We start from the raw sequence: 24,003 nt of genomic DNA, 5'->3' as shown, positions 1-24,003 counted from the left end.
TCTATGTGATGTTGACTTTCTCTTTTGCTTCGTGTGGTGATATTTTTTCCTTAAGCATGTTTATGGTATGATTAGTTTATCATACTTGTTAGAATGGATTATATGATGTCTTATCTTGCTTGTCATATGGATGATATGATGGTTAGTCATATTGGTTGGAATGTGTGTGAGCCCCACTCTATTTTGCATGAATATATTTTTTTATGTACAATTAACTATCTCCTAGCATGGTAGGATGGACCTAAAAGTGCCATGCCTTTGGGTGGTGTGGAATCACCATTCGAGATGTGGGATATTGGAAGAGATTGGAAGGATGTGCAAGAGGGGGCCTTTAACTCCATTCCTTCAGCCTTATCATTATTGAAATATCTTGTAAAATGTATAATTTAAGATATTTGAGTCCTCTCATGTAATTGTATTACTATATTGAAATATTCTTAGTGGATGTACATTATAAACTATCAACATTATTAGTGACATTGTGATTATTGTTTTTACCACATGTGTTTTGATGTTGGTGTCAAATGTACATGTCACTATCATTAATATGTTAGCTAAAATAAAATTACATTATATTTGGATTTCGGATTCAAAAAAAAAGAATATGATATAAAACATTTAATTAAGATAACTTTGGATTGTATGATGTATCAATTTTTGTAGGTGTGTTTGAGTGTGAGAACTAACGTAGTGAGGTGTTGTTTTATCTTTTCTTATTATTGGAGTAGGCTAAAAACACAAAGATCTATCACACTTTTATAAAGGAAATGGTCAATGTTGATTCAACTTTTTAAATTGAAGCAATAAAAAGTGAAGTATATCTTTTCAATTTTGAAATGATGTAAACTAATAAAATGTATACTTTTTTGTGTATTTTATGTTAGTTATTTTTTATAAAATTATTTGAATATACTTTCTTATAAAGTAAACACTATAATTTAGTTGCTGATAAAATGTTGAAATTGAAGTTACACGAGGCATCACACTTTATATATAGTAAATTTTACCTATTTTTCTTCAACTTTTTTGTGTATATTGATAACTTGAGACTTTAGTGCAAACACATATTTTTAACTATTTTTTTGTATATATATTTTTCAATAAATTTGAAAAGTTGCATGTACTAAAATATGTCTTTCCATTTGGCATAAACTTTTTTCTTAATTATTTATCAAAATTAGAAAAGAATTATACCATCTTAACATACTCTTTTATCTAGTGCATTACATTTTTGCAAAAAAATTTTATAAATTTTAGTATTTTTTCTTTATAAGATAATCAACCTTATATTTTAGTGCTAATGACCTACTTTCAATAAAAATAAAATATAAAATATAAAAACTAATTAAAATATTAAAAGATTTATGTTTTGAAAAATTCACTTATGGATCTATAAAAGGGTATGTTTTACATTTCAAAAAAAAAATTTATTTATAAAAATAGTAGTTGTTTTTTATTAGTAAAGCAACGTTAACTAGGGCGTTGACCCTTAACATAGTCAAAAACTATCAACCGCAAACAAACAACATCAAAATTCATGATGTTGGCAACAAGAACCACAGCTTGAAGGAAAAAAAAAACACAATCGGACAGGCCAAAGAAGACCCTATCAAACTGGAAAACACCCAAAGCCCCAATCAAGGAATGGGAGAGACACCCAAATCCGGACAAAGTGGGGGGGGGGGGTGTGGTTGGGGGAGGGGAGAAGACTTCCCCTTCTGCCTACGAGAAACAACAGTCTAGGCGATGCTATCATTAGGACTATCAAAAGAGAGATCAAATGGGAGGGACCCCGCAGGGTTCCACTCAAAAGTTTCAACAGAGTGCTACAACAGAACCACAGGGGGTTGTTGTAGACAACAACAGGCTATGGCGAAACAACAACATAAGCATATCAGACAGGAGTAGATCATGGCAACGAACTTGGGGTGAACGGAGTAGAAACCATAGGGGCGGAAGAAGAGTCCACCAAAGGAACCATGGAATCAATAGTAGCATCAACAATAGAAAGGGACACCTCATCCTCCTGAGAGGAGCCATCAGAATCAAGATCAGTAGCATGGACAGTCAAGTGGTCAGCAATAGCGTTCTTCCACCAAGTGGCAGCACCTTTGTGATGTGGAACAAAGCAGTTTGAAGCAAGATGACCCATAGAGAAGCATTTCCGACAGCAAAAGGGGAGGCCCTCAAAATCCAACAGTTGTGACCAAGGCCTATCCCTCGCCATAAGAACCACATCTCTCGGGAGAGGCAAAGAGATGTCAATGTCCACAAGGATGCGAGCAAAGGTAGTATGGTCCATAGAAGATGTAGCATCATCTACCTTCAAGAATCAGTCAATAGAGTTATCGATAGCCTCATAACAGGAGTGCTCCCAAAAATGAAGAGGGAGATTTGGGAGGCGGACCCAAACTGGATGCACATTAAGCGGTTCAGTGAGAGGGTTAAAAGAGGTTGTCCAAGGCTTAACAAAGAGGGAGTGCACTCCCCAAGCCCATAATTTGCCCAAAACCAAATCCCGATCAGTCGAAGATGTAAAAGAGGCAACAGAAAATCCCTTAGCACAAGGAAAAATCTCAATATTCAAAGCCACCAAGGTCCTCCAAGAGTCACTCACCTTGCAGTGGAGGTACAGTAGTGAAGGCCAAAGCCCAGAAAATCTGCACACTAGAGCACAGGGTTGGTAGAACCCAATGTTGTCCAACACATCATGTCCACAAACCACCACAGGGGAGGATTTGGCATAGGGAAGAGGACGAACCCCCTTGGAGGGTTGGGCAGCAGGTGTGGCCACATGAGAAAAGGTGTGTTGGCCAACAAAGGAAGATTTGGGCAAAACCTTAGCACCAACAGCATCAAAAGTAGTCTGCAGAGACGTATCACCATAAACTAGGGAGTCAACACCAACAACTCCCCTTGAAAGGGCAACATGAGAATGTGGGCACAAAACATCACCCACCATGGGGGTAAGCCCCCCCCCCCCCAAGAACAAAATAAACCTCGTGGGGAGCAAGACCCACAGAAGCACTAGCAGCAGAGCTAGCAAAAGTAGCACCTGGAGAACCAAGAAGAACCGACATAGAGGAGGAGGGTGTGGGAAGGACACCAGCAGTCCCCATGCCAGGAAGGGGGGAGGGGAGAAATCCATGGAAGAGGGCACGAGATAAATTGGAGCAGTGGCCCAAACACCATTCTTGGCCCCAACAGTAGCAACAACATTCAAAAACTGAGAGGCGAGAGTGTAATGCCCTGCCAAGAAACCCTAAAGGATCACACTAAAGCATAGGAATAAAATCAAAAAAAATTATTTTTTTTAAACATAACAAATCATTAAGGTGTAAGTTATAACATTGCACTGATTAATTACACAATCGAAAGACTTAACCATATTCCTTAAGGGTTTCCAATGAAGATTACTTTAAAAAGAAATTGAAAGCATAAGGTTCACTTATCCACTTATGATGCATGTTAACTATCCCTAATACATTGCAATGATATCCATTTAAAGAACTGAATTAGACATGCTTAAAATTACATACTTGCATTTGATTTCATTACATACTAATGATTACATACATTAAGTTTACTACAATAATTCATTCAATAACCCCATAATTACCATTACAACATCTATCAATTTATAATATCTCAAATACATTGCATTTAAGTTACATGATAACATATGAATTAAATAAAGATCATATAATGAATTACATAGTTTACAACATGTCAAGAAGGCATAATAATACAAAGATACAATTGAACTCAAAAGGTCCAAATAGGTACAATAATGAATCCAAGGAGTACAAATGAAATCCAACTGGAACAAGGAGATGATCAAGACCAAAGAGCAACTGGAACACCTGCAAAGACAACCCTCGCAAGAAGGAAGCGAACATGATACCGATGAAAAGTGGCACTACTTCCTGACCATGTGGCTCAAAAGAACCACCCCTCTATGCTAGGAGATAACACTAAGACCCACTAGCAACCTATAGGTATGTACACACACACACATGGTCGAACTTATAACATCGGAATGACTCACAAGAAGTGAACTCGCAGAACATGACTCCACATCAAAACAGGTGAAATCAACAAGACTACACACTAGTGACCATAAGGGAAGAATGTCATCACATAGCTTGGTATGGTTATCCTTGTAGGCCTCAATAGGTCCCAGCCCCCATCATGGGTTATCCTAGTAACCTCTCCCGAACCCCCGGCTCCATCCAAGTCTCATGTGGACCCAAACAATCCTTTCGTGAGGACAAGGTTGTTGGTTTGCCATTCCAGGCCTTCTCGCTGCATCCTGAGTCTGCACTAGCACTCAACCATGAGCAAGGCATAATTATCTTATTTAGTGTTTTATCTACCTAGCCCCCTAAATATTAAGTTATCACTTCCTTAAGCAAACTTGCGATGGGTTACCCTACAACCACTTTGGACGCAACCCCCAATCGAAAGCCACTCTCCCATATGACACTTAACCAAAAATCACATGAACTCCCAAAACCAAGGTATACACATGAAAGAGTACATGGAGTTCGATACACTAGAAAACCACTTGGCCAAAATCAACCCTCCCATAAGGTTAACCAACCGACAAATCATTGACATGAGAAATGCACAACCTTGAAAACTACCATATGACCACATTTAATAAACTGGCCAAAGACTTGTAGTTTTGAAAATATATGTGAATACAGTAATTAAACACGCACAACTTCACTTATCTCAAAACAATAATAATTTTCCATTTTGTTAAAAAATACATGTCGACCAAGGTTCTCTATTTCTCCTATAATTCAAATTACATCATATAAATAATTTCACCATCTCATTACAAATTTAAAAACAAAATCTCATTTACATAATTATACATATATGCTATATGTATAAAAATATTAATTAATCTAAATATTAATTAAACTAATATTGGTTTTTTTCCAAATAAATAATCATTTCCTTTTTTTTTAAATAAAAATATCTATTCTAATTTTTTCCAAATTTAAATATATTTTTCTCCATATAAATAAAATAAACAAAACTATATATATATATATATATATATTATATATTAATTATTTAATATAATTTAAAATTTTAAAATTTAAAACTTAAAAAAATAAAAACTTTATTTTAAAAGAGCCCACACCACTCCACAATGGAGGAAGATATAAAAGAATCAGAAGCACCAGATTCAAATAGTACTGAGATAGAAATACCACCCAACACACCTGAAGTCTCGATCACTGTACCCTGGTGCTCGGCTTGGCGGTCATCAACCACCGCGAAAACTCTATGGGATCTACCTGCATCACCCATTGTAGGCTCCAACGTTGCCGGTCTCTGACTACCTGTTTGATGAGAACATTGCGTACACTGAGCAGCTATGTGGCCATACTGAGCACAAGAGAAACAAGCTCCCCTACCAGGTCCTCTACCTCCAGACGGCCCATTGAACAGCTAGAAACTTCCCCCACTAGGGGCCTGTGAAGCACTCTAATAAGACTGTCTTGGGAAACTTTGCCTACTCCTCTGCCAATTCCTGTTCTTCCTAAACTGAGAGTTGTCACCCTGCTGGCCCTGAAACTGTTTCGGCCTTGACTAAAAACTCTCCTGCTGGTGCCCACCCTTAGCAGGTGCCTGAAAACTCCTATAAGGTACAGCAGTCTGGGATTGATTCCCTCTAGATCTGGAACCACTGTAAGGAACACTCCCAATCTGTACTCTAGACTAAACACCGTGAGCATGGGCAAGATTCAGCTCTACTAGCTTGACTTTCACCACGACTAACTCTACTGAAGTAGACTCAAAAACTCTCACACCTTCACTGATGCAGTCATTGAGACCTCTCAAGAAGTGTTGGACCAACATAGCCTCGTCAATCCCAATACCAGCATACGGTTTGAGCTCATAAAACATGTGCTCATATTGATCGACAGTCATGCCAAACTAGCATAACGCATGACACTCATCTGCCCGACACTGTCTCCACTGAGCCGAGAGAAAGCGTGCTCTAAATCTCTCTAGGAAAATCTCCTTAGTCACTCTGCTAATGTCTAAATCGATCCTCTCCTCCTCCGACCGCCACCAAATAGAAGAAAACTTATGGAGATGCATGATGGCGCACCTCGTCTTGGTGTTACTGCCATACAGATGCATGGCGAAACACCTATACAAGCCAATCAACCAAGTCTCTGCCTCAAGTCTGGTACTCGAACCATCAAAGGAAGAAGGACAAGATCTCATCAAATCTCTCATATGTCCCACAACGACTGAATCTCGGTCCATTGGGACCTCTCTCTCTCCCTCTCCTCAAGATCCTGCTGGTAAGACTCTCCCATATGAGCATGGTGAGGCTGCTCGACCTTAGGTCTAGGGCCAAGTCTGGCTAAAACTTCCTGAAACATCTACCTCATCTCCTCTCTTTCAGGAACCTACTCTATAGTTCGTTGCTCACTCTCATGGACAGACTGGATCTACTCTACACTCTCATGAGTGGGCTGTGGTGAAGGACTGTGACGGATGGCACTACGGCTAGGTCCCCTACCTCTACCTTGATCGTGGCCACCTCCACGATGTAATAACCCACCATAATTGATTCAACAAAATTGAGTATTCTATTTTTTTTGTGTGTTTAATGTAATCATTATGTTTTATTCAATTGCATACTCTGGGCATCCATCCATTAGGATTAGGCATTCATCCATCCGGGATGAGCATCTAACCATATGGGTTAGGCAATTGTCCATACGGGACATAAGATTCCATCTATCCAATACGGGATAGGCATCTACCCATACGGGGTAGGCATCTATCCAAACGGGATAGGAGATGCTCTGGCCAGAGACTTAGACTCATCGGGACCATTCGGGTCCTGAACCACTCACTAAGTACTACACTCTTCTAACAGAAGTGCATCGAGGTCGCTATCCTTACTAGTAATTAAATAATACAAGCTTGAATTCCACCTCGGAATTTGGCTTAAAGCCTCGGGAAGTCAAGCGAATCCATATGGGATTCCTTCCGAGTATGCATTGAATTTATTTTTCCAATTTAATTATCTTATCTTTCAAATAGGGTTCTTACTCAACCAAGCCTAGACCCCACCCACGCACGCTTGAGTACGAGGGACAACTTCGTCCCAAGACTGCCTACATACCTGCTTCGGCACAGGATCAAGGCGTAAAGTATGTAGTTCTATTTTCTATTCTATGGTTTGATGTAAACTGATTTGTGGGTACGCAACCCTTTCTAGGGTCAATGTCCCAGACAGTTTCTCTGCGGTTGCTACCCACAATGGTAGCGCTTAAGCGAAGGCTTAAGATGGCCTATTGCTTGTGGCCTAAAATAACTAGATCCTAATTCTTATCATGAGCGTCACCCTTGACCAAATTGCAAATCACCAATATCTCTTCAAGATAAAAAAAAAAAAAAAAGAAATCAATTTCATAAAAGCATTTAACTTAGCCATCCCTAAAAGGGGTTTACTATGGTTTATCTCAACGGATGTAAAAATCATTTAAAAGTTATCTTATTAGACTATCGATCCAAGGGGGATTACCCGCCCCTTGGATTTTAACTTCCAAGTGTCCCTTATTACTCCCCGACGATTTATAGGGACGATGCTACAGACGTCGTTGATGCAGCTTTATTAGGCGTTAAGTGCAATAGTTCAACACGATGGCATTACCCGTAAGCGTGACCCAGAGGCACTGTATATACCGAACGCTACTAGTTTTGGTTTTCCAACTTCCTTTGTTAAATTTTCTAACTTATGATAACATCATGTTGGAAAAATAATTATAAATTGAACGAGTATATTTAGACATTGCAAGCTCAATTAATTGAAATAACTACTTAATGAATGACAGGAAATAAAAACCATAACTAGATTCAAAACTTGAATATAACTTGCATAATAATGGTAGCTAGGTAACTTGCATACTAACAATTAAATGTATAATTTGCATGAAGGAGGGAATGCCAATAATTGAAATCAATGTAAAGACATTTGCATGAAGCGAAGGTAAGGTAAATTGCATGCAAGAATATCGCTATAAAAACTTAGATATTTCTCAGTGGATCTTAAAAAAAAGATCTAAGTTTCATTTAATATAAATTGATTAAACTAGATTATAAAATCTAAAATTTACCTAAGTTTTAAAGAAAGAAACTTATTAACTAAAATTTATATATAAATGCATAGAAGAAAGAATTTAAATAAACTTAAATTTTTAAACATACAAAAAAAGGATTTCTTTTGTTTTTTAGAAAAAATAAATAAATAAAATAACATTACATTGTCATCGTAGTGTTTGGCATTAATATGGGTGGATGGGAGTGGGACCCCACGGGCTCCCTCCACTACCCTACGGCCACTGCTGCAGCAGTGACCGCAGGCTAGTGGGGGGAGGTATCGTTACGGTACCACTCCCTGCGGAGCAATAACTCCTACCTGCGAGCCAGTACGCATTGTATCGCGCGGATAAAACACTTTGCATAAACATTTAAATCAATCACTTCGTATAATATATATATATATATATCCAGAATATTAATTTGAATAAAAAGGAAATACATAAACATGTATATATTCATAAGAAAGTATTAATGCAAGGGAGAAGATCATTTTAATCCCAGAGAAATAAGATAACCAGAGAAGGATTATTTATTGTTTCACAGAGAGATTTGTTCTTTACACAGGGAGATTTATTCACAGAGAAGGGAGATTAATTTATTCATACACACAAAGAGATTTATTCACAGAGAAAGAAATATTATATTTTTTTTTTCACAGAGAATTTATATAACCAGATAATAAAACCAACTGTGATTATCACAAAGGAAATAATCACAGCGAAAATCTATCCTTTCTTCAACAATTTTTCGCAGAAAATATATAACCGGATAATGGAAAATATGTATAGAATCAAATGAGAAACATAGAGAAATATCCATAGCGAGATCTATGAGATTCAGATTTTTATTTGAAACCCAGGGAAGTGAATTTAGAGAAAGGAGATAAGATGGATCTAATCTAGTTCTTCAGCAAGAATCGATCTAATTCTTATCAAGAAATTTAAACAAATTGATCTAATTCCTATCAAGAATTTGAAACAAATTGATCTAATTTCTTAAACAAATTGATCTAATTCCTATCAAGAATTTGAAACAAATTGATCTAATTTCTTAAACAAATTGATCTAATTTATTAAACAAATTGATCTAATTCCTATCAAGAAATTTGAAACAAATTGATCGAATTTCTTAAACAAATTGATCTAATTCCTATCAAGTATTTGAAATTGATCTAATTTCTAATTTGCAGCAAGAATAAGATGCATGATTCAAAATAAAATAAACTAAATAAGAAGAAAAACCTAGATACTTGCAATTGACGAAGAATCCCCTATGAATCCTTCAATCAGCCTCCCTTGATCTTCAAACTTGAAAGAAATCCTCCAAAGAAAATCTTAGCTATTTTCAAAAATGAAATATGACTACAAAAGAAAAATTTAATTGAGAGAAGAATTTTTTTATGGAATAACCAACTCCCATTTTTGAAAACTTGCATATCATTTATAAGAAAAATCCCCCTATTCCACTACCTAAATTTTTAATTAAAAAAAGAGATTCTTTCCCAATTTTGGACTTAGGCAAATTGATTAGACTTAGTGGGAGGAGTTACATGCAAGGTGGTGGAGAATCCTCTAGAAGCTTCTTATTCTTCCTACAACATGTGCCATAATTGGGTGAGGAAAATTAAATGAATAATTAAGAAAAATGTATATTTTCCATGTGTGTGTGTGAGTTTTATTATTTTATCCTTTTATGATATTCATTCAATTATTTAAATAGCTTATCCAACAATATAATAGAGTTTGTATTTTAAATCCAAAAGTGATAAAGGAGGGTTGTGACACACGACCTCTACCTTTCACTTTCCTGGCCATAATCCTAACGCTTCACAAGAGAAAAAGTTTAGATCTACAACTAGGATACTAATAAGGGAAACACAAATACTAAGGCTTAGCAAAAAGTCAAGTTGAATGGGCTCAATCTAAAACCAGAGTATCCAGTGTTGAAACTTGGGCTTTGATAGGGAGAGTCGATGGAGAGGAGTGGGAGTGACATCATGAATAGAAGATCTTTTTAAAAAATTGATCATTAAACCCAAAGTGGTATAAAATATACATTTAGTGGACAATTCCAATTGGAAAAGTTGTGGCCCATATATAAGAGAGCTATAATGAATCTCTATAGACAATATATTTGACTAAAATTAATTTTTAGAACCGGTGAATCACAAAAATGCCTCAAGTGCATGAAATCAGGTATATGCACTAGACCGACAGAGAAGGCACGATGAGCTACCGAGAGAGGTAAAGAAGTGATGGGTTTGTCACTTTGACAAACTAGTTGAGATATGGTCTGAGATGATGATGAAGAAGGCAAGGCTGAGCAGCTGCACATAGAGAGTGCAATAGGCATGCAAATGCCTTAGATGGAAACAATTGAAGGTTGATGACATGGTGTCATCAAGGGGTTTACCGGTAATATGGACAAGGTGCAGATGCAAAAGACTCCCATTTGATGAAGATGTGCATAAGGTAGGTTAGCAAGAGTGATGACCAGTTGAGTGTTCCACTGGAAGAGAGGCAAAGTGCAAGGTTGAAAGCAGACCGGTTAAGGGTTTAACCGCAAGGTTTAGTAAGCCGGTAGAAGAACCCGATAATGGAGCATGTCCATACCGACACAGATGACCAAGAAGAGGTAGATGCCAACATAGGGGCCACGTGGAGGTGAAGTGGCATGCATGCACAGGGCAGCATGTTGAGTCGGTGAAGTGTCAAGCAGCGAGGTAGATGGTGACAGGTCGACATTTATGTCGACTGCAAGATTCACGGGATGCACAGCAGAGGTTTGCGGCTTGAGGTAAAACAAACAACAAAGATCCAACATAGACTAGTTGAGTAGATCCAGGTAGGTGAAGGAAACCATGAAGCCACTCTTGGTGATCAACCAAGAAATCCGTTGACAAGTTAAATGCAGACTGCTAAATGAGGAAGGCGTGTTCTGGAAGGCACGACAATGCCGAGGTTGATTGATGCATTATAGTTCATCAATCTAGGCAATCAGATCTGATGAGATCTTATTGGATTTGGTTTCCCTCGAGATCGATGAGGAAACCCTAACCACTCGAAATTTGAATTGGCTTTTGGTGGGAAAACCAATTTATAAATATGCAAGCCAAAATCGATGGAGGTTGCCACTGAATGAGAGAGTGTTGTTGCATGTGAGAAGAAATCAGGCAAGTGCTCAACATGTATCAGAGGAGAGACTGAGTGTGAGAGAGAATCGGGTTGAAGGGTTCAACCGGCAACGGTGAGGCAATCAGTAGTTAGCCTTTGAGTCTGACAGAGGAGTAAACTGGTGGTGACCATACCAAGAAAGAAGAGTTGCAGAAAACTGCATAGAAGGCAGACATAGAACCGATAGAGTGTAGTACCGGTAGAAAGCAGCAGTGTAGCAGAGAGAAGAGAGAACCGATAGAGAGCGGAACTGACAGAGAAGGAGAAGAGGCTGAATCGGCAAGGGTGCATCAGAGAGCAAGTTTCAGCAGGAGATAAGGTTGCTACTGAGAAAAGGTGAATAGAGAACCCACAGAGATCTGTAGAGAGGAGAACTGGTGGAGAGACATACTTGAGAGTTACAAAGCTCTTTTGTAACAAGAAGATAACTTTGGTATAAAAACATGATTTTGTAATCACTAAGTTGGAGCCCGGTGTAGGGGTTGTAGCTCCTTGGGTTGGTGCCCTAAACATTGTAATCAAAGATTCATTGTGAGGTTGGATTGGAGTAGTAGACTCTAGCAACATTTCTCACCGAGGTTTTTCCCATCTTGGGTTTTCCTCGTATATGCTAGTGTTATGTGATGTCCCCTTTATGTGTGAGTGCATTTGTGTTAGTCTCCCATCTAACCGGTAAGTCTGCATTCAGTTAGATTTGTTAATTGGTATACTCATATAGGATAGTTAAAGGAAAAAGTTTGAGAACAACTGATTCACCCCCCTCTTAGTGGTACATTGTGTATAACATATTATTGGAGGGCTTGTACCTCCCAATGTTGTAACATATTGTGGAGGTTTGACCCATGTATAGTTGGAGGGATTATACCTCATAGTGTTGTAACCTATTGTGGAAATTTGACCCATGTATGTGTATGACTATGGCTACATGTTAAGGAGATGGACTCTATTTTCTAGATTGAGTATTGTTCAAGTGGATTAATGGCTTCATTCTTGATTGCAACATCTAATTTTTTGTCAATTTTCTTAATAAAATATTTGAGTAATATATATTGGGGGAGGATGATCTTTTTGAAGAAAGAGGGTGACTATGGAAGTTTGGCTTTATAAGATTTTAAATAAGAGGTATGAACTTCTAGTTATCATCATGCATTGGAGATTATTGGTTTGTTTTAAAATTGAATGATAATTCTATTATAAATCTATGTATGAGATTGAGTTAGGTATTTCTTGTTTGAAATGAATATTAAACTATATTTGTTTTATTTTCTTAGATTCTTCACAGATTCTTGAACTTATTTTATTGAGATTAAATATTAAATCTTGAAATAGGGCATAGGCAAAGTGATTTATTACTAAGATAGTAGTTGTAACTAGAGCTATTGCTAGCTCTATGTCACTACGAACCCTAGCCATTTTGAGATTATATTAAGACAATTTTCACATAATCCTATGATATGTATTAATTTTATTATAACAAGGGATTATATTTTATTCTATTTTAAATCTAGAAGTCTTTATTCTATTCACATAAACACATATAAATACATATGTGTAGTTGTATATCTCAACCATTATTTTGATTGTTAATTATATAGAATATGTTTTAAATAATTAACTATCACCTATGTGTTCATCTATTACATACATACATACATACATACATACATAAAAGCTCAATGTTGCTATGAACCCTAGACACTTTGGGTGATTGTATTAAGACTATATTATCATATTCTTATTATAACAAGGGATGACATTTTATTATATTTTAAATCTAAAAATCGTTACACTATTCACATAAACACATAAATATATGTATTGTGATATATATCAACCATTATTTTGATTGTTGATTGTATAAAATATTTATTAAATGATTAGCTATCACCTATGTGCCAATCTATTACATACGTACATATGTAATGTATAACATGCGTACATATGTAATGTATGTATGTATAACATAGATACACACACATGATATTAGATGCATATAGAAGAATAATGTATTTAGGTTCATTTATATTTCTAAAATTTTGCATGCTATACGGTAATGGACTTATTAAGCTGGTTTTCTTAGAAAAGAAAAATTCATTAGATTACCATTACTTTCATACAAAAGCATGGGGATCAAATAATCATGAATTTCTTGAATGGTAGAAGGATGATCTCAAAAGTAGTCACATATTCTCAGTCACCAGAAGTGCAATAGCAATAGTGTCTGCTAGCCAGTTGACAATTAATCGATAAGACCAACTAAAACTTAGAGTAGAACGCCCATCACTGCCAACCTTCTCTTTCAACAAAAGCTTTTTCTAGTTCTAGTTGTCCAACTACATTCCATACAATTGTTTAGTTTCCTTCGCCAAAGTTAACTTCATTTAGCTGTAGGAATAAGAAAATGAATTTGTATATTCTCTCTAAATTTGTCTGGTTTGATACGTTCTTTATTTTCTGATATCTGCTCTTCTCTTCCACGATGATCCAGAAGAAGCAAATTATAGTTAGCTTTTTGGGTTAATGAAATAAAATATGAGACTCCTCTTTCGAATACATGCATGCAGACTAGACTGTAGTCGATCATATGCACTTATTTTGTATTGGGTGTCTGCATAATGGAGTGGACATGATGTATTATTTCATGATTGCTTATATTGTTATGCATCCCATGTAGGTTTATGTAGGTTTATGTGCATTACCTGTGTTGGCAATCCTTTTATTTATAATTTTTATATACATATTCTATAAGCACATATAAAAGATATAAAAGAAAAATCATATGGAGCTGCATAAGGATTTGGGAACTTGTCGATGATATGGAGCTCCATGTATTGTTATATGGGAAGTTTTGTTGAATTTGTTATTAGATTTTGGGTATTCATATGTGAATTGTAAATTGTCGTTGTAGGGATTAAGATGTACAATTGATCTTATTTTTTAACTAATTTAAAATTAAAAATTAATTAGAATATAATCATTTTTTATTTTGAATTAATCAAAAAATAAAATCAACGATACATTATGATCCCTGCATAAGCATTGTCCAGTTCAACTAGAGGAACAAGACAAATTACATAGGTCCCATCAATCCATATTAAACATATAATCACATATTTATATAATATACTCAAAATAGTTCCTTAGCTACCTAGTCTAAATCTTTCTCCTTGTAATAGTGTGAAAGAGCCAAAACAATGTTAATAGTTATAACTACAAGCTTTCAACCATCGCTACTATTGATTGTTATAGATATATTTGATGTTTCTTAGCCACATGTAAATGGTCTAGAATACTATTGAAGTTAACCTCCACTTAATCCACACTAATGTCCTCATTATCATCAAGAAGCAAATATGTGTCACCTACCATACAAAACATGAAAGCGCAACTAAATATTGAGCACAACAAATTTGAATATAACTTTTTTTAATTTTCAATTAATTAAAATACAAGGTCAATGGTGCATTCTAGTTATAACCCACATAATTTTCTTAACAAAAAGTTAAAATTTATCTGATACTATATGCAGTAAATAAAATGGTTCTAAATAATATAACATATCACTTAAGAAAATAGGTAGAAACTTATGTGTTTGATCATTATTTGAAAAGATGAATTTGGGATACTTATACGTATTTATTATTAATTTCTAAATTGCCCATTCTATATTTTGGGTCATTTTCATGATATACCGAATCAAGAATATATAACACGAGTAATTGATCCAACAACTACAATTAAAATGTAATCTACAGATTCCATTGCTTTCTTCATAACCCTTCTAAATTGACTGGGAATATGTTTATGCAATGAATTGTTCTCTTAGTATTTAAAGAATTTAGTTGAACAATTTTGATAGGCAAGCATCATTTGAAAGTTAAAGTTGTTCAAGGAAAACCATTCAAGGAAAACCTTGTTTAGAACATTAAAGTAATGTAATTTATATTGAACCTTCATGACTATTAAAGTAATGTAATCTATATTGTAGTGTTGTTTTAATTACACAAGACCATAAAAGTACTATATTTGGATCTTGACTAACAAGAATTTGACCCTCACAAACTCAACAACATCCCTAAGGTATTTCTCAGTACAAACTAGTCCTTGCTCTTGATTAAATAGTAGCTAGACAAGGAAAAACTAAGTCACATAGGCACACATTTAACGAGTTCATTCCTAGGAGTCACAAATCAGTTCCATGTATCAAGTCATTCCTATGACAAGTAAGATATAATCATCCTACAAAATGCAGATTCAATCCATAGATATTGGAAGATTGTTCTTAATCCTTTTTTTAAAATAAAAAATATCAATTTTTAATATTTTCCATTATAATTACTAAACAAATGTTTATTAGAAACATGTAGTTTCCACAATCACAACATTTTAGATCAAATTGCATGATCCATTATCAAAATGAAGTAGTATATCAAACAGATCCCAAACATTGAGAAAATATTTTACACACAATTCATCCAAGAAAATCTTTTACACACAATTAATCCAAAAATCTACTACATAAACAAATATTTATTTCTATTTATTAGTGTACTCCAATTACTTTAAATAATCATTCGTTTTTTAATGCCAGAGAGTTGTTGTCAATACCTGGATTATCTCAAAAGGAGTGACATATTATCAATCGTAAGAAGCTCCACTCTCTGCTTGCTGGTTGACAACTAATCGTTAAGGCCAAGTAAAACTTAGGGCAGAACGCCATCATGAAAATCTCCTCTCTTTCGAGCAAAGTTTTTTGGCTTTCTCAGTACATTCCGACCAATTGTTAGTTTCCTCCTCCAAAGTTATCTTCATTTAGCTGTGAGAACAAGAAAATGATTTTATATATTCTCACTAAATTTGTCCAATTTGTTTTGCAGATACATTCCTTGGTAGAAATCTGATATCTGCTCTTCTCTTCCACCATGACCCAAAAGAAGCAAATTTCAGCTAGCTTTCTAGGTGAATGAAATGAGATATGAGACTCCTGATTGAATACATGCATGCAAAGTAGAGTTAATCAATCATATGCACTTAATTTTGTTTTGGGTGTCAACATAATGGAGTGGAGAAGTTGTATTATTCCATGGTTTCTTATCTTGTTATGCACTACATGCTGGGCTGAAGGTCCTAGTCCTGCTCCTTCCCCTGTTCCTTCCACTGCTGACCCATTTTCTCATAGTATAGCTCCATTGGCACTTCCTGTGTTGGTAATCCTCTTGTTTATTGTTTTCATATACATGTACAATAAGAAGCATGTAGAAGAGAAAAATCATTTGAAGGGATCTGAAATACCAACTTATTTCAGTCCTGGACACAAAAAGGTTAATCCAGGAGACTGGAACAAAGCTTCTGAATCAATGGAACCCAATTCCATAAGTTATAATTCAGAGGAGAAATTCTCTAGTGACAACCATTCAACTGAGTTTAAGCAACCCAAGCTTCAGTTCATTGAGAAGGAGCAGCCCAGTCCATTTGCATTGGAAAAACTTCTAAGGGCCTCTGCTGAACTTTTGGGACAAGGACTCTCTGGGAATGTTTATAGAGTGGTGATGGATAATGGTGCTGCTTTGGTTGTCAAGAGGCTCAAGGATTTGCGAGTTGAAGGGAAGGATTTTGAAAAGAGGATGGCATTCATGGGGAATCTGAAGCACCCAAATGTGCTCCCTATAATTGCCTATTGTTCTTCCCCTGCTGAGAACATTGTTGTCTATGAATATCAAAACAAAGGGAGCCTTGCTTCTCTGCTGGATGGTAAGCATTTACATAACAAATAACTCAGCTTCTTCTTTCTTTCATTCTTTTGTTTTTCAGATCAGTGGATAACTACAAGCTTTAGGAGATTTCTAAAACATGATGCAGGCTAAGAGTATAGTTTGTCAAATAAGAAAAATAAATATTACACTATTTGGGAAGAAACTGTATGGTTTTCTAAATTCATCACAATGTCCATTTATCAGTTGTAGTTGATGGTATGTTAGGATAGTCCAACTTTAGCATATCTATATCAAATTTTAAAAATAAAATAAAAATAAAGAATGTAACACAGTTATTTTTCTATTTTTTTTTAAATCAAGATAAAGATCTCATGCACATCAAATCTCATTAAAAAAATAAAACAGAAAATCTGTTTTCCAAACAATGAGCAAAATAATAGAAATGAAAAAAAAATTGATCATTTTTAAAAACAATGCTTTTGCACTGCACTTTTTGCATCAGACTTGTTTGTTTTGCTTACAGGGATGAGAAACTGTTGCCATATCCATATAAAAAATAGAGTTTTACTATCTTATTATTATCATTATTTTTAAATATCATTCATTTCAAAGATCAGTTTTATAACTAATAAAAAACGAACAGTCCAAGAACACTTGATTTAATGACAAGATCATTGTTGTAAACATTTCAATGGTGAAGTTCAAATTTTACACAATATTAAAAAATAAAAATATAACAAATCTTTATACTATTTTGATGTAGATGAGATGTAAAATTACTATTCAGTTTTATCCCAAAAAACATGAACTTATTATCTTTTTTAAATATATTTTAAATTTCAGGTAATATACACTATACTCTATGTTTAATATGATTGTGGGGTTCATCATTAATATTGGCATAGATGTTTTAAAAGTGTTTTTTTCAAATCTCTTTGAATCTTATACATAAGAAAAAAATGATTCTACTAATATATGATTGTTGATTAATAATAGTTTTAGATTCAATCATGTTTATAAAATTTCATATTAATATTATTTGATCAATGTTACAAATTTCAAAACCCCCATATTCTTAAAATATAAATGCTTTTTTCCTTTCTTTTTAGTAAGAATGCTAACTATTTAATTTAGATATAATTTTTAATTTATTAAAATTGTTCCTTATATATTACAATTTTAAATATAAATGCTTTTTCCCTTTCTTTTTAGTAAGAAGTATTTAATTTACATATAATTTTTAATTTATTAAAATTATTTCTTATATATTACAATTTTAAATTTCAGATTGTATCAAGGGTTTAAAAATGATTAAGCTGCTAATAATGAAATTGGTTGTTTCCTTAATAATTGGCTGTTTTGTTGGTCGATTAATCAACTTACTAGTTGTAATGGTCAATTGTGTAAAACATTTGATACAGTTGACAACACATTTACCCAGAAATGGCCATCCAGCCATCAGGATGCACCATGGCATCCATGGCTAGATGATACATAACTGAAGTTTTAAGTTCTTATTGATGAAGACTGTTGTTATTCATTTGAGACAATGGTACACTGAACAAGCTGCAAACAATTCTCATCCATTAGAATTCAAAACTTCAATTATGTAGCATCCAATCATCAATACTATAATACATCTTGATGGTTGAATAGCCATTTCCCATTTACTCATCCCATCAAAATATGTCACAATGTGATATGAGCTGGAAATCATCAATTTGTGACAATAGATCATCTTAAAAAACTTAAGTCTATATAAATTTAATCTATAACCTTCCAAGGTTTTAATCCACTAGCTGCTCAACTCATAAGTTAAATGGGGTATATTTACTTAATGAATTGAATTTGGCTAAGAAGCATATAGATCATTTACATGGTTTGTGCATATGGATCTAACTATTATTACATGGTTATGTGACACAGAGTTTTTCAAGGGAAAGAGAGAACTAAAGTGGAACACCAGGCTCTCAATCATCAGAGGAGTTGCAAAGGGCCTAGCTTTCATGCACCAAGAGTTCAAACCCTGGGGCAGTATTCCCCATGGCAATCTCAAGCCTTCCAATGTCATTCTGGCAGAAAACCTAGAACCATACATTGCAGACTATGGTTTCAATTCCCTGGTAGAAGTATGCACAGCCCCCACACCCTTCCATTCAAATGCCTACAAAGCCCCAGAAAGAAGAATCACCCAAAAATCAGATGTGTACAACTTTGGACTGATGCTCCTTGAATTACTGACAGGCAAAAAGGGTGATAATGCAGGTTTTAATCTCCCCAATTGGGTTCAGTCTGTTGTAAGAGAAGAGTGGACAACTAAGGTCTTTGACAAAGAGATGGTGAAAAATGCAGGGGAGGATAATATAGTTGAACTTCTGCAGCTAGGCCTAAATTGTGTGAACAGTGCACCTGAGATTAGGCCTACTATGAACTATGCTTGTGACGTAATTGATAAGCTATGGGATCATGAAGAGGGGTCCTATACTTCTTTTGAGTCTCCTCGGTCTTCATTTCATTCAACCCACTCCACCACTGAATCGCCAGGAGGAGGGATTTCTATGGCCACACCAAGTCCTATCGGGAATCAATCAACTCTGGATCTGGAATCTTCATGCATGAGTGTTTGATTATTAGTGGTTTGGGAAATAGCTAAGTTGGATTTTATGGTAGACTTATAGTTTGCATGAGTGTTTGATGATTAGTTGTTTGGAAAATAGTTTGAGTTGGATTTTATGGAAGAGTTATAATTTAATTGAATGAAGTATCATGAGATCTTTTCAATTATTTTCATTAGGAAAAAAAACTTTTTTTTATTTTTTTAAATTTAAATATTGTGTAAGTACTAGAGTACAATTTTATTTTCCAAGCTTTAGCAAATGAGATGTGCTTTAAAATTCTCTATTTGCTGTAAATTGATACTTAGAAGTATGATAGAACATGTTAAGATTTATGTAGTCGGTTGATAGCATTCTTAATTGAAATGCTTCTTTTGTTTATATATATTTTTAAACATAAAATTGATTTAGTACCATATACCCATATATTAATTTGTTCAAAATTACAGTTTAGATATTTGCTCTGAAATGGGGGTCCAACAGCAAAAATCCCTAGAAACGTAAACAAAAACTCGAAGGCTGCATGCATCCAGCATTTAAAATATTTAGGCTGCATATCCGTTGAGCACCAAAATGAAAACAATTCCCCAAAACAAAGGGAAAAGCCCATTAAATTTTTGAAGCATAATGCACCATTAACTGTTTAGGGAAAAAGGCCATTAAAATTTTGAAGCAAATAGCACCATTCACTGTAATCATATATTGCCATCGCGGTACTCACCTCTGCACTCTCCATAGCCGGAAGTAGGGTTTTCCCTCCCCAATTAACCATTGGCTAGAATAGAGTATCCAATAATTCTTAGTTTGTTTATTTTACAGAAAACTCAAACAGAGTGAGATCTCTTAATAACTAGATGAAAACCCTTCTACAGAAAAAAAAAATTAGTGTAATAAGATACAAGATAATTGCAGCTAATACTTATTAAAATGTCTAATAAAGGTAGAATCAACAGCTTTGGGCAATTGTATAAAGATGTGATACTAGGTTTACCCGTGAGAGGCACAAACCTAATTTTAGTGACAAAATCAGCCAAGAAAAGCTACAGAAGCCATTCTATGGAATATGTGATGAGCTCTGTATGATAAAATTTTAATTAGATGTTTAGTTAACATGATAGAATGATTGGTGAAATAGGATGCACTTACGTGGTAAAAGTAGATTTTCAATATTGAGCTTAAACTAAAGCCCAACATACGTGTCAAAATTGGAAAAATATAACTGTTGAGGATATCATGCAGCGGTCACAGGTGGCACCGCTATTGCATCCACTCGGGCTCACAGAGGCTTGATATTTCTGTGCCTCTGTTGGATCATAGGGCTTGTTAAATGATATACATTAATAGATTTAACAAACCAATACAGTTTCAGTACAGTTCTTGAAAGAGAGGTCACAAATCCAAATCTGACAAGGGGATAGGGTATGCAACTGTTGAGGATATCATGCAATGGTCACAGGTGGCACCGCTATTGCATTCACTCGGCTCACAGAGGCTTGATATTTCTGTGCCTCTGTTGGACCATAGGGCTTGCTAAATGATATACATTAATAGATTTAACAAACCAATACAGTTTTGGTACAGCCCTTGAAAGAGAGATCACAAGTTCAAATCTCACAAGGGGATAGGGTATGTATACCTTATCAGCTTCCGCCCATTACCTATAAAAAAACAAAAACAATACAGTTTCAAGGATGCTATCATTATCCGTAAATCTGAAAGTTGTTGTGTTGGTACAATTAATAATCAAAAGATCTAGCTTCCTAAATTAAAAAAAGGGAGCCAATCTATGTAAAGAATCTCTACCATTGAAGGTCACTGGTACACAGAAGAGCCAAAATTGCACCATTTGATTGTCACTCATAACAGCATGTCAGCAACTAATATCTGTATATCTCTAGAAATTAGGTTTAATGGTAAGGAAATGAGATACGCTAAATCGCTTGTTTAGAAACCCAGGTTCTAGAAACACTCTTAAGTACACACACACATATATATAGCCTAAAAATAGAACCATTAAAAATTTAAAAGCATCGTGGTAAAAAAATCTAAACTGATTTACAACCCTAGCTCCAATCAAAGAATTACCCGTTGAAATACAATGTTATAAAGATTATCACCATGCCCATATTATGAAATATGTAGCTGAATATTAGAAAGCCCCTATGCATAGGCATCATTTGAAGATATTTTCAGCCAAAGGTCCTATTTGGCACGGTAAACCCTCTTGTGGGCCGAGGGCACTGTTGACAATCAATTGTTTCGCAATCAAGTGGGTGTGAGATGGGAATCTGACCTCTAAAAGCACTGTCCAGGTTCAAATTTGGTTGGATTCATACTGGGGTTTGATTGAGAGTGGTGTGGCCCCTGTTCTTATGCTCTAAGCTTGCAGAGAATCTCCTAAAGAAAAATAAATTGAGCTACTGCGAATTTCAAAATCTTTCCCCAAAAATTAGGAGCAGATATTGTTTTAGCAAACATTATCAAAGCTGGCGATAGGAGCCATAAGCTTGCACTTGTTGCTCATAAATTTGAGAATGGATATCTGAAAAATTACAAATTATTCAAAGCTTAAAATTACTTACTGGTGAATTGAATTTAGAACCCTAAAGCCAGTAGCAGAAACGCAACACGGTGATTCTGCTAGAATTGCTTCCCTGCATAATTTCCCGAAACTCTCTAATCAGCCACTGCTAAGAGGTACACAGATTGCCCTTCACTGTGTTAGTGATTCGTGAAAGTGATATACAAGTTTGACTTCCCTATTTTTAAACCTCTACGTTCTAAGGCAGTTATATTAAACAATCGTGCATGTGTACTTTAAATCCTTCAAGCCGAATGAAAAACGTTTCAGGTCTCATATCCACTGGTCTACGTATCAAGAAGAAGAACTTGCCCTCCCCAATTAACCGTTGGTTAGAATGAACGCATCCAATAATTCCAACAATAGGACTTTATTTGACAGAAAATTCAAACTAAACATCTGTAATACATCTCAGAGTAAACTCCCCACAACTCAATTGGAAACCCTTTGACATGATACAAGTCTTGAAGATTTCTCCAGGCCTTAATTTACAAAAATAATACAAGTAACATGGGTAATCTGATAGCACAACACACTTATGCCTGTATTTTACATAGATACAAAGCAAGAAAGCGACAAATCCACTAGTTATAAAATATATTGAAACATAGATATCCTTCATTTTACTTACCATAATTCAGATCCAGAAGAGCAAGAAAACCTCAAATCTCACAGATATAAACTTCACTCTAAACGAGGTTGCCTTCACCTTACCAACAATCAGATACAAAAGCTAACATTTTCATCTAGAAGGATCATATTTCTAAAATAATCACCAGGTGATAATAAGCCATAAAGCAAATAAAAACAAATCAATTAAAACACAGAAATTTCATATGTGCCATCCATTAAATCTTAAAGGTACTGGAGGAAATCATAAAAATAAAACTAAAGAATTGAAGTCAATGAATGTTCTCCAAGTCAAAGATATATTTGCCTCATTTTATAGACCTCGTCACCTAGAGTTTACGGAAAGGGTGAATTGTAATATCGATGGGTTTGCATTTATTTTTTTGATCAGTAAAGGCAGAGCCAGCATTATATTGATTATGCAAAAATTAACAGAGCTTACATAGCTAGTAAGTAGTAGATTTTTTAACAAGATTTATACAGATTATGGAAGACATAGATGTCCTTCCCAGATTAGCAAGAAGTCTTGAAACTTTAACTTGAAAGAGTATAAGTCTGAATGGCAGATGCTTTACTGCCCTAAAAAACAAAAAATATGCTTGATAAGCCAAAATTTATAGCTCAAGTCTCAAACAAAAACTTATAGAAAACTCAAAGAAATCTAGCTTGCAATTTCCTTGTCGGCATCAGGTTGCAGGTTCACATTCCTCGCACTCCCACGGCCTCTGCAGGGAGGGCGGCCCTTGCCACGGCCACGCCTAGACCCGCAACGACCCTTGCTAGCACCACCCTTGCCTGCCTGCTCCGCTTGAGGGTTATCTTCTTCTGCTTTCATGGGCAATATACCATTAAGTCTGGCAAATTGAATTAGGTCGTCCTCTCTGCCCTGGTCTTCTGGATTTTCTCCCAAAAACCGCCATTTAAGGTACCCAAGGCCAACTCCCGCAAATACTTTGTGCCTATCCAAGTCCTTCCCTTTCAGGTCGAGTAGCAAAGGATAGTAGTTAATTAATTCGCCATGAGCATTGAATAGGATTTTGTCACCTGGCCGACGAGCCCCAGAATCATGAATTGCTTTATTTAGAATTTCTTGGAGCTCTTGTGTGACCTCCTCTGGGAAAATCTTCTTCGTGAGGGTCCAA

The 24,003-nt window shown here is 35.3% G+C and overlaps 1 protein-coding gene across 1 annotated transcript; it reads left to right on the top strand.

Annotated features, from left to right (window-relative positions):
• The first annotated feature begins 15,915 nt into the window (after positions 1–15,915).
• On the top strand, positions 15,916–19,895 carry LOC131062885 (probable inactive receptor kinase At2g26730). The gene is made up of 3 exons (XM_057996622.2): positions 15,916–16,103; positions 16,199–17,072; positions 18,962–19,895. Exons 2-3 carry the CDS (start codon positions 16,322–16,324, stop codon positions 19,660–19,662), a joined length of 1,452 nt encoding a protein of 483 aa, XP_057852605.2. The 5' UTR covers positions 15,916–16,103; positions 16,199–16,321; the 3' UTR covers positions 19,663–19,895.
• The last annotated feature ends 4,108 nt before the right edge of the window (positions 19,896–24,003 follow it).

This window comes from Cryptomeria japonica, chromosome 9, assembly GCF_030272615.1.
Source record: "Cryptomeria japonica chromosome 9, Sugi_1.0, whole genome shotgun sequence".
NCBI lineage: Eukaryota > Viridiplantae > Streptophyta > Pinopsida > Cupressales > Cupressaceae > Cryptomeria > Cryptomeria japonica.
This window is presented reverse-complemented; position numbering and strand designations above follow the sequence as displayed.

Coding starts and splice junctions, on each gene's coding strand:
- LOC131062885 (XM_057996622.2), top strand. CDS start 16,322: ATGCAAAGTAGAGTTAATCAATCATATGCACTTAATTTTGTTTTGGGT. Junction 17,073..18,961: donor CCTTGCTTCTCTGCTGGATG/GTAAGCATTTAC, acceptor TATGTGACACAG/AGTTTTTCAAGGGAAAGAGA.